The 17,257-nt window shown below is 39.7% G+C and overlaps 1 protein-coding gene and 1 long non-coding RNA gene across 4 annotated transcripts in view; one reads left to right on the plus strand and one right to left on the minus strand.

Annotated features, from left to right (window-relative positions):
- Positions 1–12,307, plus strand: part of LOC309519305 — a 45,818-nt gene extending 33,511 nt beyond the window's left edge. Inside the window, exon 3 of the long non-coding RNA XR_014213786.1 lies at positions 12,205–12,307. This is a non-coding gene — a long non-coding RNA (uncharacterized lncRNA). The remainder of the gene's footprint in view (positions 1–12,204) is intronic.
- The window catches only part of DPP10 (dipeptidyl peptidase like 10), a 589,554-nt gene continuing 578,804 nt past the window's right edge, over positions 6,508–17,257 (minus strand). For all 3 annotated transcript variants that reach the window (XM_082198124.1, XM_082198123.1, XM_082198125.1), the window contains 5 exons: positions 11,409–11,508; positions 11,126–11,184; positions 10,954–11,026; positions 9,451–9,524; positions 6,508–7,945 (listed from right to left, as the gene is read on the minus strand). In XM_082198124.1, the coding sequence (XP_082054250.1) occupies positions 7,808–7,945; positions 9,451–9,524; positions 10,954–11,026; positions 11,126–11,184; positions 11,409–11,508 (444 nt within the window). In that variant the 3' untranslated portion in view covers positions 6,508–7,807. The remainder of the gene's footprint in view (positions 7,946–9,450; positions 9,525–10,953; positions 11,027–11,125; positions 11,185–11,408; positions 11,509–17,257) is intronic.

Raw genomic sequence — 17,257 nt, forward strand, 5'->3', positions numbered from 1 at the left:
TATAGTGGAACTACACTACTGCTGCTAGTCATAAAACTTCGAAAAGTTCACACATACAAACTGAGGTTTCTGGGGGCAGGGTAGGTTTCTCACAAGTGGTGTGCCTTTGCATTATATATATGTGACATATATATGTGTGTGGCGAACCTACATGAGTTTCCTCACCCTCTTCAAACAGCAATATGAAATAACTAGATAAAGTGTTTTTTAGACACAACTGCTTAGAAAAGGCACGGAAAATGAACCATCAATCCAGTCAGACATCCATTGGAAACCATATTGGAAACCTTTGCTTCCATGTTGAATAGAATGTAGTCTTTCACATATCAGATGGAAGACTCGTAATTGCCCAAGGCACTTTGTTAGGATATTTTTCAAGCTTAATTGCCCTGTCATTTACAATTAGGGATGTTAATGCGACTGTTAAATGTCACAAATAGCTTGCAGCTTTTACTCCCCACTTGGCAAATGGGAATGTCCGGCTGCATATTTTATTTGGAAACATTTTGATGCATTTTAAAACTATGTTCAATGACAAGTTAATCAATTTAATGCTACAATAAAGAGAGCATTGCCTAATTTTTTTCTGCTGAACTATTTCAGCTGCAGCTACATTGGGTGGTCATGCATGATAATGTGCAAACAAACTTCATTTTGTTAAGGTGGCCGCTTAATTGGGACAAAGATGGAGCAGGAGCAGCATTCTAAGTGCATCGCACAAAGCTGATATATGACTGCTAGATGCTTCTTCAGTTTCCTAGCTGTGTGCTCATCTGCCAATTTCTGCAGTCATCTACTTCAGGAAAAAAATACATTAGGATTTTTATTTATTATATTGATGGACAGCTGCAATCTTGTTCCAACAGAATAACTTGTTTTGCAACCACACAAGAAAATAAATAGGCAAGACAGAAAGGTTAGGTGCACAGGGTCACATTTATTTATTTAACCTCAAATGGATCTGTATAGGGAAACAAAGGTCTATGGTGCATGAGCCAGCTCTGCCAACACTGAAGGGCTAGGGATTCCATCCTGCTGCACCCACTCCTGGGGCGCCACAATGCCAGGCAGGTGTTACAGGTTGGCACCAAAGGCGCTCCCTAGCCATGCCAGCCCTGAAGGCAAGCCTCTGAACTTCACCTTTAATGATGCCCATGGGTGTTCAGCTAAATCAGCTCTCCTCCCTTAGTATTGGAGCTGTGTGTATCTGCATGCTGAAGCTACTTGCCAGGCCCCTTAATTCCCTAAGTAGCTGCAAAAGCTTTGGGCACAAGAGGGTCATGAGATTATTCTACCCAAGGACAATTAAGTTTTCAATATCTGTAAACTGCATATTATATTATAAACTCAGGATCCAGAACCAAGAGATACCTATAATGCTAACAATTCTGAATTTCAAATGTGACACCCGGATCTAAGACATGCAGTGGCGTAGCGTGGGTTGTCAGCACCCGGGGCAAGGCAAGTAATTTGCGCCCCCTAATCCGTGGATTTGCGCACCCTAACCCTAACCCCCAGATGTTGCGCCCGGTGCCGCCGGCACCCCTGCACCCCCCACGCTACGCCACTGAAGACATGCATTAACAATAAAAATTCAGCACAATTTTGATTAGACAAACTGGGTGCCATCATCCTCAAATGACACATTCATAATAGAACAGAGCAGGATTTCTCTGCTACGGCTCCAGTTCTGTTAAGTGTCCTTCCTGAATTCTTGCTAAGGCACAACCTTGCCAATACTGATGCTGAAAAGAGTAAAACCCTGGGAGGAATTTAGTGTCATGCTTTCTTAGCCATTCCATTAAAAAGGTAAAGGTAAATGACCCCTTGACAGTTAAGTCCAGTTGCAGACGACTCTGGGGTTGCAGCGCTCATCTCGCTTTACTGGCCAAGGGAGCCGGTGTTTGTCTGCAGAGTTTTTCCGGGTCATGTGGCCAGCATGACTAAACCGCTTCTGGCAAAACCAGAGCAGCGCACGGAAACACTGTTTACCTTCCCGCCAGAGTGGTACCTGTTTATCTACTTGCACTTTGATGCAGGAGCTGGGACCAAGCAACGGGAGCTCACCCTGTCACGGGGATTTGAACCACCAGCCTTCTGATTGGCAAGCCCTAGGCTCAGTGGCTTGTCAGATGCAATGATTCCACCCTCTCCTCCTCCTAGGCACAGTTCCTGGGCTTCTTCTGATTTCATGGGGCATGGGGGGGGGGAAGAGGGGAGAAGCCTGTTGTGCAAGTAGAAGTCCTTTCATGGGACTTACACTCATTAGTCAAATCCCACCTATTTAAATTTAACTCCTTCTAACACTCCACATTTTAGGCATATCCCTGAATAGTTTGAGTTTATATATACACAGGCTACAATGTATTAGTATACATAAGTATGGATATATTAGTTATCAAAATATATGTAAATTCACACACCCATGTGGCATTTTATCACTTAGTGACTCGTCTAAACTTGGGAAATGCTTCTCTTGAAATGATAGTGGTTGTAGTCCCCTACTCATTACTGAGAGTACACTTAATGAGCCCAATTTAGTCATGTTAATTTTGATGACACTGCTCTAAGTAAAAGTTGGTTGACAACCCCCTTGTATTTAAGGTGGCATAGAAGCTGTGATGAAACCATGATTTGCAGTGTAGTGTAGATGATTTGGAGCTGCAGTGATTGCAGCAATGAATGTTAATTTGTGAATTGTATCTTAATTGCCGGTATGGCAAGATTTAGGACTGGACAAGTCAGCATTTGGTTTTGGAATTGTAGTCTTTGAAAGGACCCTTCATATTGTGTATAGAATAGCCAATACAGGGAGTCGGAAATAGCAGTTTTTACTATATTGCATTACTTGCAATGGTTTAAAGATAGTGGCTAAACTCCAAAATAGTTAAAACACAATCAAATTTAAGCATTATCTTCAAAAACTAAATTTATATGCAGGAGGAGAAGGATCTATCAAAGTTGTAATTATTGTAGAGAGGTTGTGCTAAAATAAGTTTGTGATCTATACACTTTCCGCTCCTTGGCCAGTTGCTCTTGATTTCACAAACATCACTTACCTGTCATAGTGGCTTGAAACATTTTGCTCAGATATGAACAGCTAAGGTTACTTTTTATGAGCAGAGGGGCTGTAGCTCAATTTCAGGGGATGTGGTTAGCATACAGAAGCCACAAGATTCAATCCCTAGCAATTATAGGTAAGACTGAGAAAGAACTTGGTCCGGGGTACTAAAGAGCTGCTTTCAGTCAGTATAAACTAGGGCTATGCCCTGGATTCAGCTGAGACCCAAGCCAAATCAAGCACCTTTTGAGGGAGTCAGGTGCAGGACAAGTCAGGTACAGGCAGCCATGGCTCGCTACAAGTCAGGTTGGATGGCTGGCCCAGAATGATCCACGGCTGTCAATGAGTGGGGCATCAGGCAGGAAGGAAAGACAGGCATTGGGTGAGGGGGGGAACCTCTGAAAATACCCTGCTCACCCAGAAAAAGTAGGAGCCCACCACCTGACTTTCTTTCCCAGCATGGTGCAGAATGCTCCATTACAAATGGCTTCCCTAAAGAGAAATTGCTTGCAAAGGAGCAATATGTGCCAAGCAGAATTGAGGTGTCTGGTGAGCAGCTCTTCTGCAGAGGCACCGATCGTGCTAGAGAAGCCACCTGCAAAGGAGGACCCACAGAATTTACCCCACTGCTCTCAGTTGGGAAAGGGGAAAATTTAAGAGCAACATTTCCTTCCTCCTTCTCCCTTCCTTTTCACCCTCCCAGCTGTATTTATTTAGACCCTAAATAGACTTTGGGACTGGATCCGTAACAGGACTCGTGGTCCACAGGTTTGCCCAGGACTGGTTTTGGGGTGCACTGCTTAGCCAGACTGGCCAATATTTTTACTTTGTATAAGGCAGCTTCCTACAATTGGAGCAGCCCAGATGAGAAAAGAAGAAATTGGATATAGCTTCATCCCCCTTCTTTCCAGAATGATTAATATATTGTTTTAATTTATGCAAATATATCCAGATGTTACAGTGGTGTGCAGATAAATTATTGTATAAATAAGCAAATATGTCAACAGTGGGGATAATTAGCTCACTAAGAGAACATGCTTCATGATAAGACAGGTTCACCACCACTGGTAGCCTCAGTGACAAGATTGATAACATGCCTTTGCAAATATTATAGCCTAACCTTTTGCATTCTGAATTGAATTCATCAGTGGTTTCCACTAGGCTCTGGATCAATAGGAAAAGCCTAATGGTGTTATAGATACATGGCAGCACTGCTTACTTGATAGTATCTATATTGTTTGCACCTTCAAATTATGGTCGAGGTCCAGATGAATGTGTATGTAATTATCTTGTGCTGCCTGCTTTTTCCCCCTTTTCATCTTAGCGGCTGCCTCTGGCTCCGATAGCAAACTCTCAAACCTAAAGCTATTTGTGAAACAAAACTATTTGGAAGGCATCAATGGCTGTTCCTATTGAGTGGTGCCCTAGCAAAACCATATACAAGAGAGAAAACCCAATGTAGCTCTCCAGCCATCTATAGTGATCTGCCAGGTACTTGATAAGGACTCCCCCCCCTCTTTTTTTATTGGGAATCACCCTCCCAATAGGCTGCTCCACATAGCTGGCATGGTGCACTCAGCTTAGCATGTTGAACGTTCTTCAGGCCTGTTTAGTTTTGAGCAATGGAACTAGGATGCCAATACAAACCAACAATTGTTTTTGGTTGGAACACCTTTTCAAAAACCATCTTCCATCCTATTTTCATTCCCCCCCCACACACTTCTATTTTGTTGTTGCCTATTCTTCCTAAGGCATTAATGGAGTATTTGCTCCATTGCTAGTAAAACTCATGATTTGAGGGCATGGAGCTACAATGAAACCTCCCAGATCTAAGCTGTAAATGAGTTAGGGAGCATCTTGGGGAAATTATCGCACTCTTGTACATCATATGAGCCTAGAAACCAAACTCATATGATGGGCCCTGGCATCCCAGGCAAGAAGCAAAGATGCAACTATTATCAAGGTACTAACCTATGGCTAGCAGGCCATGTTTGATTTGGTAGTTCAAAAGTTGCACAGGACTAAGGTACAAAAAAAGTAATGTGAATGCTGCAAGGTACTCAAAACAGGAGACAATACTAATGAAGAAAGCCTGTAAACTGTGACATCTGCTGATTATTTATGCATATTGGCATACCTGATTTGCATACCTGATTTGCAAACTATCCCTTATCTAGTAATTGTAGCTATTTAAAATATTGTGTCTATAGATCAGATTTCTAAAATATGACCCTTATGTCAGGTAGTAAAATGTTTTGACACAAATAAAATTTTAAAGTGGGATATTTTCAAGTACCGGTAAGTATTTCCCCACATATAGTGGATTACTAGACACACTTAAGGAATTGAATCTGAGTGCTGCAGGATTATTGCTGTTTGTTAGCTGCCTTGAGCAGCTCCTTTTCTAAGAAGGAAAGTAGGATATATATATATATATTAAAGGAAACAAAATGCACAACATTGTGGTAAAAGCTATCAAGGCCATTCAGCTAATGCATTTAAGTGCAGTCTTGTAAATGTATTGTGTGAAGAAAAAAAGGAGACAAATTTGTGTTTGCTCATCATCCCAATGAATTAAAGGATAGGGCTATAGGACTAGTTTCCATGTATTCATCTACCACATTTCTCTTTTCGTTGGTTGAATGTTCTTGCCATTCTTTGATGCCATGAACAGCAGAATATGGACCTGAAGAGACAGCTCTGTGACCAGCTTGAAGAGCACATTAGAGTAGTATACCACAAGAAGTTGTAACTTCTAACACTTTGAGGGTTTCATATGCAGGGTGTTTGGTACAACAATAATGCATGTCAAAGAGATGCTCATCTAATAAAGATGAGCCAGGCTGGCCCATTTTACCACCTTATTGGGAGTGGAGAAATGGATACCACATTGGCCATTTTTGCCCCAGGAGGAGAAAGCGCTAGAAATTATTTCAGGCAACTCTGCTGCCTCAAGAAACTCTACAATTTTGTTTCTTTACAACTTAAAAGGTGGGCTTTCTTTTGATGCACAGTAAGATATAGCTAGAGCATCTTGAGTGTTGAAACAATGCTATGGCACTTGTAACCTGCTTCCACAAGGAACACAACCCCCAGTGCATAGAGAGTGCTTTTAAAAACGAAAGTGAAATACTCAGGATCAAAACTCCTAGGGACAACAAAAAATTATTTGGCTTGGACCTAACCAACTTGCCCCGTTAGCACAAGTTGCCTCTGCCTGCCCAATGGAACGTTCCCTCCCTCTCCCTCTCCCTCTCCCTCGCCATGTGTCCCCCAGTCTCTGCTGGGTTTTCCCGGCCAACTTTTCAGTGTCCACATGAGGGGCAGACAAAAGTTTAGCTGTGCAAGCAAATTACCTTGTGCAAATTGGCAAATTTCTTTGGATGAAACATCATCTTAGAATGTATATCTAAAATTAAGAGAATACAGAACTTCAATCGTAGAAGTTAATATTCTGATGGCCAAAGTTGAGTGGGTTGTTTATTTCATAGTGTGATTTGTAGGGCTGTAATTCACCTTGACAATACATTTGATGCATTTCAGGGACTTCACCTGAATAAAATAAAAAATTTTAAAATCATTCATCAGAAGGCTCCTTTAGAAATAAAACAAATCATTTCCCAGGCTGAATTTAAATCTTCATGTAACAGCCTGGGCAGCTGTGACACACCAAATAAAAACTGACAGACTGTTCTGTGATGTGCTATCACAAGTTGGTGTTGAAGTTCAGAATGGAATCTCAGCCCACCTGCAAGAACCAGCTTCACAAATGATTCATCAAAGTAGTACTCAAATGGCTTACATTGTTAATAAAATCTCTTTATCTGAAACTATAATTTAATATTCATGTATCTAATTTACATGTGACAAAGTAGCATATTCTAAAATTAGAGTGTAACCAGCAAACTATTGACTACTGTAAACAATACGAAAAAACACAACCCAAATATTTCTTAGTAAATGAAAAGATACAACTTTTAACCAGGGAAACTATTTTAGTTGTTGATACTGGTTTAAACATAGCTGTAATCATGGCTTGAAAAAATTGTTCAAGCACACAGACATTTTCTGTGGAAGGAGTTTTGTGTATATACATAAAGTCCAAGCGTATACTACCAAATTTCTGCTTATTGAATTATAGTTGGTACAGTAAAATAGTGAATGCTTGAAAAACTTTTACAGGGAAGGGAAACAAACTAATATGTGTATTTATCAGACTTAATCTGATATTGTTTCCCAATGTAAATTGAAACAAAATGATATTTTCTCAATATTTTGAAGCTTGACAGTGAAAAAATTGCACTAATTGAAAAGTTGCAATAGTTGGTTAGGCTGCAGCTCTCCTGTGCAAATATCAATATTTATGTCAGGTGTGCATTATGCTGAAATTGAGAAATCATGTGCATTTTAAATAAAAACAGAGCAACTACGTACAGAACAAACAGTGAATCTTAACAGAATCAACATGCACTAACCCTACTCTTATGCAAAATTAATTTCTTCCAGGAAACTGCATCTGACCATTGGCCTTCCACAAAGGTATACGTTTTGTCCCTTGGTAATACATTTGGACTTTTGTATTCAAATCCCAGTTTCTTAGCTCATTGTCACCAAATGTGCTGCTCCACTGGTATATCCTTTAGCTGCCCTTGGGCTTCTGTAGAATCTGTTCTCTCACAGTCACTTTTATTTATGGTTTCAGTGAGCCTCACTGAAAATCTCCTCAGTTCTGTACAAATAGCTTCCTTATTCATCTTCCTCTGGTTCCTGTGATAAAATTGGCGCTTCCTCCTTTAAACAAGCACTAAAGAAGCTGAGAATTGTGCTATAAAGGTGATATTTACTCTTCTCTGCTGTGATGTAATGACCTTCATCTGGGTAGATCTGGGTGAGGAAATGTAAAAATAAATAGGCTTTAAAAACCAAATGATAGGGGTCTCTGATTTGTTTTAAATGCTTTTGCATCAACACAGAATTAGGCATTAGGCAATGTTATGGCTTCATTGAAAGCTCATAAAATTCAAACTAAAATTCATTTTCCTGATATTTTAAATCAGCATTTCATCACCTACACTGAAAGCTTTAGCAATAAAAGTATTTACATATATTTATTTAAAATGGCCTTTCTGATTTGGATTTTCAAAATGGTTTAGGGGGAATAGATATTTAATTTCTATCAATTATTGTATCAGCCTGATATACAACCTGCTAAAAATGTGGATCTAGTATGACTTCAAAACTAATCCAAAGGTTTATTGTACAGTGGTACCTCGGGTTACAAATGCATCAGGTTACAGACTCCGCTAACCCAGAAATAGTACCTTGGGTTAAAAACTTTGCTTCAGGATGGGAACAGAAATGGAGGCCCCATTAACTAAGGTGGTGCTTCAGGTTAAGAACAGAGTTCCAGAACGAATTAAGTTCTTAACCCGAGGTACCACTGTACCTTGTTTTGAGTCCAGGATCCATTCTGGAGCCCTGGATGCTCCACAAAGTGCTGTTTTGTGTACACACGTGAGCGGTTTTGCACTTCTGCGCATGCACAAAGCACGATTTAGCGCTTCTGCGCGTGCATGAGCAGCAAACCTCGAAGTAACCCAGAAAGGACGCTAAACGGGGCGGACTCACAGCAAGGTACTACTGTACTAGCAATATTAATGACATGGAGCCCAGATAGTGGGTGGGGTTGTATATTGCTGCTACTGGTAATATTTGGGTATTGATAATGATGCTGGGCTACCTTTGCAGTTTTACTTAACTGACAGCTGATAGGAAATGAAAGCAACTATTATTGTACAGTTGCCAAACCTCATTTCATAATTAAAAGGTTTAACGAACATATTTTACTTAAACAACCAGTCACACATGTTAACTGGTGTCTCCAAATATATTGTTCTAAAATATTTCGAGCATTTCATCCTTTCTAACCAGCAAAAGCAGAGTTTTAATTTCCAAGTTAACCTTATAACAGATAGGAATAATGCACTTATGAACAGCACATAGAAGTATGATTAAGTCATTAGCTTTGATCAATAAGAGGTCAGAGCTTATCTTTCAATGTCACTATAGAAATAGTATTGTGTTTCTAAATACTTAAAAGAGTATCAAAGAGGCCAAGATGCTCAAGCTCTGATACCACTAAAGCCATCTTCCTGCAGTGCAGAGTCCTCTGTGCAGAAATCAGTCTGGATCTAACTCCCTATTTTTTATTTTATTTTTGCATAGATTCATTTTTTGAAGTTATTCAACTATACATAGTCTAGACAAACATGGTGCTATTTTCTTATATATTGTATACTTGCAAGGAAAAGAATAATAAAAATTCTAAGACTGGTCATAATTAAAACATACTGAAGGATGCACTATTGAGATATCTGACCATTACATACCTGCATAGTATAATTCACTCCAGCTTTTATTAGATGTTTAATTAATTCTGCTGAATGCTGGAAATGAACTTTAGCTGTGGGACAATAACATGTGTTAGCAAAAAAGCATTATTAATGTCAATCAGATCTTACAGATTAGCTGCCATCCTGTTCAGGCTTCAATCTAATATGCTCATACAAAGGACCTTATTATATTCCTGCACTTAACACGTGAAGGTCAGGGACACTGTAATGACGGGGATCTATCAGTGAGGCCACAAGTACATCTTCTCTGTTGCTGTTGTGTGTGAGTGCCCTACACACAAATACAGTGGGTAATTCTGCTGAATATTCTTTCCTAGCACTTCCAGAAATATCTTCTTTCTTCATAACAGAACAGCTATAGCATAGTAGTTAGGGATAGAATTCTCTGAAACATCTCAGTGCCAGGCTTGATTTTTCCTATTTCACTCTTTGATCTAAAAAGTGAATAATTTTTTTACTGGTTTGTCTAATTTTTCATACTATATGTATAATATTATATACACAATATTATATTGCATTTAAGTATTTTTATTCAGTTGTATTCATTCATTCATGTATTTTATGGGCCTTGACTCCTTTATATGTATTATATATAGGATATACCTATTAATATGTTTGGGTAATATCTGCATTTTTAGACACATTGATAGGTGAACTGCATCACAAAATTCACAGTAGTATGGACATTTAAGGATAGTTTGTTTTTATTTGTGTATTGGTTTAAGAAAGGCAAATTAGATTCTGATTCACCATTCCTAAGTGAAACTGAACTTCTTAGAATTAGCTGATTTTTCCAGGAAAATGTATTTCATCCTGCCTCCACTCAATTTTAGTTTTGCCTTCACAATGCAGGTCTTCAGCTGGACTGTCTGAATGAACAGCCTTTTTAGTTGTCCAATGAGGGAGAATGGTTGTACCCATCCATTGAACTGGGACAAGGTGTTCCAACATCATGAAACAGTGTTGGAAAACCCACTCCTCTGGAAATATTATTCCCATGCTAGTTAAGCCTGCGTTTGACCATATAAATATAAGAAATCATGCATTGCTTAGCAGTGAAGGGAAGTACACTGTAAATGCACTGTAGAAATTAATCCACTACGATCTATTGTATGCTATAAGTCCCCCCACCCCCGCAACATTTATATTTTGCCAATGGTGGAATCAATAATAATTTGAAAGCTGATTAAATATTGATGCTGTCATTTATTAATATATGTTGCCATCTACCAATGACATGGGTGTTTTATATGATTTAAACAAATTGGTACCTACAGCTGCTAAGAGTTACAGATATTCAGTTACAAGAAATGTCATCTGTTCAGATGTAAAACTGTCAATTGACTCTGACAACAGGCTCTCTGGGGACAGACAAAGCTCAGTATTATCAAAAGAACACACACACACGCCTCTCTTTCACTGAACTTAGCTGCGTCACTAGCTACAACTGTAAATGGAACTATTTGTGTGTCTACTTACTATCAGCTGTCCCGTGGACAATTAACAACTTTTCTTCTTTAAAGCCGTGAATATTGTGTAGCACGCTGGATGCCTTTAGGAAAGAAACACACACACTTGTACACCTCTACGAGTGATTTGCATTTCAAGCGCCCCTGCAACACCATAAATATCTAAAGTACAACTTGCTTACCTGATAAGCATTTTCTTCTTTAGATGGAAGGCCAAGGTATCTTTCTGAAAAAGCTGATGCTGCAGGGGAAACAGGATTCTTTTTTATTTGTTTCTGTTAAATTGTTTCCAGATTAAATGAGTTAACATTTAGGGACCTAATCACACATAACTAAACCCAAGGCTTCATGGGTGCAGAATGGGTACAATCCCTTCCAGTGTAAAAAATTTGCTATTTTTTAATCCGTCAGAGGGGAAATTGGGTACCTGCCTAGTAGACAAACTGAATAGTACAAAATACTCACCATACAATCTCATGTCTGTAATTGGTGCAATCACTGCTCCACACTTGAAAAGCTTTTCATTGGACTTGAGAATCATTGATGCAATGTATCCTCCATAGCCCTACAAAACAACCTAATGTGAGTTAAAATGTGCCCATTATTGCCTTAATGAAACTAGGTTTTTTGTTATGCAGTACCGTAGCATTTACATCTATTTCTATGGCCTTCTGATCTTCTGTGAATTATAAATTGACAATTAAAGAGAGACTCAAACCTGTTTTAAGCCATTTTTTTGTCTTAAAAAGGTGTTTTGAGCCAATATTCACTACAACAGAGTGCCCTGAAATTATTTAAAGTTTATATGTAGTGGTAAAAATGGCATCTTAGCCTCCTACTTCCTCTCAGTAGTATGGTGACTTGGGGAGCATAGGAAGATGTCTTATACAGCCAGACTATTGGTCCTTCTAACTCAGTATTGTTGACTGTGACTGGCAGTGAATAAGCCCTATTATTCAAAGGTTAAGTCATGTTTTTTTCTTATTTACTTATGAATAAATATTTGGAGTCCAGAATCAAATGTTACAGGAGATGTGTGATGTACTTAAATATTTGATATATTTATTCATTGGTGGAAATGGTGTGGGGTGGATGTTAATGATGAGACACAGCACTTGTCCCAGCTTTCCTTGGCATTTCATGGGCTGGACAGGGTCAAAATACACTCTAAATATTTATGAGATATTTAGGAGGGAATCCAAGATTTCTCAACAGCCACGGGGGTTATGAGGTAGCTGAACCTTGTTGTTTTCTTTTGCAGATCAGAGCCACCCCACCTTCTGCAAATGCCTTAAGGAATAAGGCTATATCACAATGGGCATTCAAGCAATAGTAGAAGAGAAAATCAGTCACCCCAGATTAAGGTAAGAATTAAGAAAAGGGTATGTCATGTGAAAGTTCTTAGAGTCCCACTCCCCTGTGAATGATAAGCAAATATAACCCCCTCCCCACTTTTCTTCAGGGGAATGGGCCTTCCAAAGTGGTGATGGGGAACTATTTTGTGTGTGTGTGTAGAAATTATTTGGCTTTTGGCTACACACTGAATGTGGCTATGGCAATCCATATAACACCTTAGGTTGATTCTCAGACTGTTCATGTTTAAATATTTATCTAATTTATTTACTTTTTTTAAGGAGGGAGGAGTATATCTAGAAAAATAGCATATAAGGAGAGATATCTCTCCCCAACACATGCTTTTGTGCAAGGGGTTTATGATGCAAGAGGGAATCAAACAATTTATCAAAACTCAGGCAGTTGCAGGAATGCTGTAGCAAATGATATTTTTGAACATACAATAAGGCTCTAAAAAGTAAGCACTGGTTTGCTCTTCACAAATTATCTCCAGTGTCAGATGTTCACCACAATGAACATTATGCCCACAAAGCAGGTTATGATGGCCAACACCTGCCTCACTCAAAATTTATAAATTGTTCTTTGTTGGATGAAGATGAACTGTGTTTAAATAGATGTTTGTTTGTTTTTAAAAAAAACAAAGCCTGCTTGTTTTGTTTCCGTATAAAATGCTTGCCAATTGATTCCACACTTCTAAGAGATAGAGTTCAAGGTCTAGCAATCCCAATTTAAGACTTATATAACCAACAGCAGGTTTCTCCAAAAAGCCTGTGTCATTCCCTACTCTGTGGGAAGAAATCCATCCCTTTTAAACCCAGATAATAATTTATTAATCATTATTATGTGCAGAGGATCTTTTCAGTCCTTGACAATATGGACTTTCACTGTGCTCTGTGTATGTCTACTTCAGAATAACATCATTTATTTAATTGAAAACTACAATAAAATCTTATATAACCCAGGATAAACAAAGTTTATGCAAAGCACACAGTTCAAGATTTGTAAAATAAATTACTTATAACTATAAAATACAAATAAAAAGATTGGGGAGAAATTCCTTCATTTCATTACTTCATTGATCTGATCTGCCACTCTCAGACTAACGTGGAAATCAGAACATAATTATCTTTTGGATTTTGCACTTTTCCAAATTTTGTGATATAGTGTTCACATTAAATACATTAATAATGCATTTTAATGAATAAAAATACACTTAGGAATTTAAATATTTATCTCCATGTACACATAACCAGGCCTTTTTTCCAGCTAGAACAACATTCTGACACCTCTCAGCCCGGCCCTGGAAGTAGTGGGAGAGACCTGACAGTGTCAGCAAAACCCCACTGCACCTCTGGCTCATGAGGAACCCTCCCTGGACCCCAAATGAGATATCCTCTATGGGCTCTGGAGAGGCAGAGGCACAGTGGGGCTTTGCTGAGGCTCTTCGGCCTCCCAGCTGATGTGTGAGGAAGCCATATCTCAGCTGAGCAAGCCCTGCTCCAGCTCACGTGAGCCAGAGATGCGTGGGGGAACCTCATTAAGCTCCTCAGTTAAGCAACCTCAGCAATAGGCCTGGACGATGTATTGATACATCACCCAGGACTGGTATGAGGGCCAGAGCGTGATAGTGGCTTCACATGGCAGTGTATCGTGAGTGAAACTGTCGCTGCTCCTAAGCCCCTCTGCCACCAGGGCACTGGGGGACTCAGGAGTGGCAGAGTTTTAACCAGTGATATACTGCTGGTGAAGCAGCCATCACACTCTGGCCCTCATACCGCAGATGGACTGTGTGGGCAGGCAGCTTCTTTAAACTGCTCCACTCAAGGGCGTGTGGCTGGCTGCATCTCAGCGGAGCAGTTCATCAAATTCCCTATCCTGCTTCTGGCTCACATGTGCCGGGGTGTGTGTGGCTTTGGCAAACTGTTCTGTTGAGGAATGGGCAGCCTGACAGAAGCTGCCTCTGGTTCACGAGGAGATCCCCAGCCTGAATATATCCTTCTGAGGGAGGTGTGTTCTGGCACCTTTTACTCTAGAAAAAAAGCACTGCTCGTCTCAGAGCTTGGCTGAGTGCTGCATACCAATGAAAGTTATAGGAATGTGCCATGGGCTTATAAAATAGCCCAACCAGAGATGGCAAAAGGGGGGGGGCTATTTATGTTATACAAGGGGGTGGGAAGCATCGATTGAAGTGGTAGCGCAGGAACCTTGCTTTTGGATATGAAGGTTGTGTGTTAATGGCCACATAATTAAAGATATAAATAAAATGTCATCAATAAATGGGGAAGATATAACTTTCCTGGACTGCTAAAGTAATGACTGATGGATACTTTATTTGATACTGATTGATACTTTATTTGATACTGAATGTGTGCAGTCTGTAGTACACTGTATATGTGTATGCGGTCACAAATTGTTACAGCATTCACAATGAGCTTTACAACTAGGAAGGGCACAAAGAGTAGATGTCTTAAAAGAGTTGCTTCATCTCTTGCATCCAAAAAAAAAGCAAACATCGATATCTGAAAACTACAACTCTTTTGTGGTTAAGTTCTAAACACGGTTTGAGACAGAGCAAGAGAGATGGTTGAGAATCTATTTAACTTTTTGCTAAAGGTGAAAGTATTTGTCTGGCTCTTCTATTTAATGCCAGAGGCAATAGCATCCAACAGCTGACAGACTAACAAAGGATATCTTGAACAGATGGCACAAAAAAGGATGTTACTCATAGCACAATAGGCTGTGAATGGGTTTGCATGTAAAATATGTATTAAAAAGGGAATGATGATAGTAATAGCAAGCCCTATTTGCATTTTTGGGAGGAAGGTTTTTTAAAAAAGATGTGTATTAAATGCAGGATAACTTCAAATGCAGGATTCTATATTCAGGTAGGTAGCCATGTTGGTCTGACTCAATCGAAATAAATAAAGAGACCAACTAAGTTTGTTCCAGGTATAAGCTTCTGTGTGCATGCACTGAATATATGTGCAGTGCAGATACACTGAAACAGAAGTCACCAGACCCTTATATATAGCGGGAGGGTGGAGTGGGGTTTTTCTCAGAAGGGAAGTAGGAGATGGGTGATTGACTCAATGGGTATGGTAAACCTGTTGATGACCGCTAACGACTGCAAATGCAGGAAGTTAGTCTTTACTTCTACCATGACTTCTGTAACCAAGCATCTCCAGAAAACATAAATATAAAAATGAAACTGTTTGATTCAAAAATATTGGAAAATGTTATGTATTAAAGGCACAATGAAGTCAAATTTCATACTTTCAAGTCTCATTGATTTCCATAGGCAGATTGACCATGTACTTAACCTAAGTGTACTTAGGGAAGCTTTTAATGTTTGATGTATTTAAATATTCTTTTGGAAGCCGCCCAGAGTGGCTGGGGAAACCCAGCCAGATGGGCGGGGTATAAATAATAAATTGTTATTATTATTATTATTATTATTATTTAAAGTAATTAACTTTGGATATATTGAATTCTGTTATAAACCACAGGCTTAGTTTCAACGTTTCTTTTTTTTCCTTTTCAGATTACAGTAGCACTTAACTCTTGCTGTTTTGAAGTTAGCACTCAAGGGTGCATTCCTAGCTTCACCTAAAATTGGCATTAGAGCTGGGCAGTAATCCATTTTATTGTCTGAAATAGTATGGTGTTCACATTGTGATACTGGCTCAAGTTGCCTGAGCAGGTTGGCTGCGTCTTTCCTCTTCGGGCCGTCAGTTGCTCCAGGAGGAAAGATGCAGCCCACCAGCTTGGGCGAAAACAGGCACTCTATAGCACTCAGAATATCACAATGAAAACAGTAACAAGTCAAATAAAAAGGTACCCGTATTAATCACCAAAATAATGGGAAACTTTCAGGTGAACCTCTTGGGGAAAGAAATCCTAAGACGCCCTGTCCCAGTCACTACCTATCTGACATGATGGTGGGGCCATTTGGACTAGGGCTGCTGGTGGTGACGTCTGAACATGGACTGGCAGATGCACATTCCTTCAGTTACACTGATCTCAAAGTATGCAGGACTTTAAAACAAGAATGGGTAACCTGGGGCTCTCCAAATGTTGTTGGACTCCAATTCCCATAAGCCTGAGTCAGCATGGCTAATGGGAGTGGTTGTCCAGCAGCCTATGTAGGGCAACAGGTTACCCATTCCAAAGTTAAGCACCAGTAATTTGCCTTGTGCTCACAAACATTTGTAATTAATGCAGAAGTTTAAGAATCATTCTGATATGGTTCAGCCTATTGGTTTTCAAAAGCTTTGCAGCTGTATTTTGAACTTGCTGAATTTTCCAAATCATCCTCAAAAGTAGCCCCCTGGAAGCAGCCGTACCTGGAGGTTTCACAGCATGGGTAACTGTAGTTATCACTATCCAGGCACACCCTGCCTGAGACAATGGCCCTGCATCTCCCAACATCAGCTGGACTGAGTTTCAGTTTACTGACCCTTATCCATTCCATCATGAAGTATAGGCACTGCTCTAAAGACTTCTAGTGCTTCAGCTGACATGGATGTGAAAAATAAATACACTTGGGTTTAATAGCCATACTGATGCTGCCTCCACAGCCGCTTCATATAGATGCCAAAAGGAGTGGGAGAAATAATGGAACCCTTGCAGGACCCCTAATATAAAGCCAAGCAAAAGTCTCATTACATCACCTCTTGGAAATGCCCCTACTCCCAAGACCCACCTGTCCCAACTGCAGAGTGTCTATGGAGAAGGTTACCCAAGTCCTCCCCCTACATACCACTCCTGGCATAGGTTTTTCATCAGGGTTATCAAAGCAGTGTCTGTGAGAGTTCCAGGCCTGAAACCAAATTTAATTTAATCTAGATAATACCACCACTCCTAGAGGGGGCTATTAGTAATTGTTTGTAATAAAAACAAAATTAAAACATAGAAGAATCAGAAACCGACGAAATGCTATTAGGAGCAAGTTGCTACATCAT

The sequence above is a fragment of the Podarcis vaucheri genome (genome assembly GCF_965113315.1).
Source record: "Podarcis vaucheri genome assembly, chromosome: 1".
NCBI classification, from domain to species: Eukaryota; Metazoa; Chordata; class Lepidosauria; order Squamata; family Lacertidae; genus Podarcis; species Podarcis vaucheri.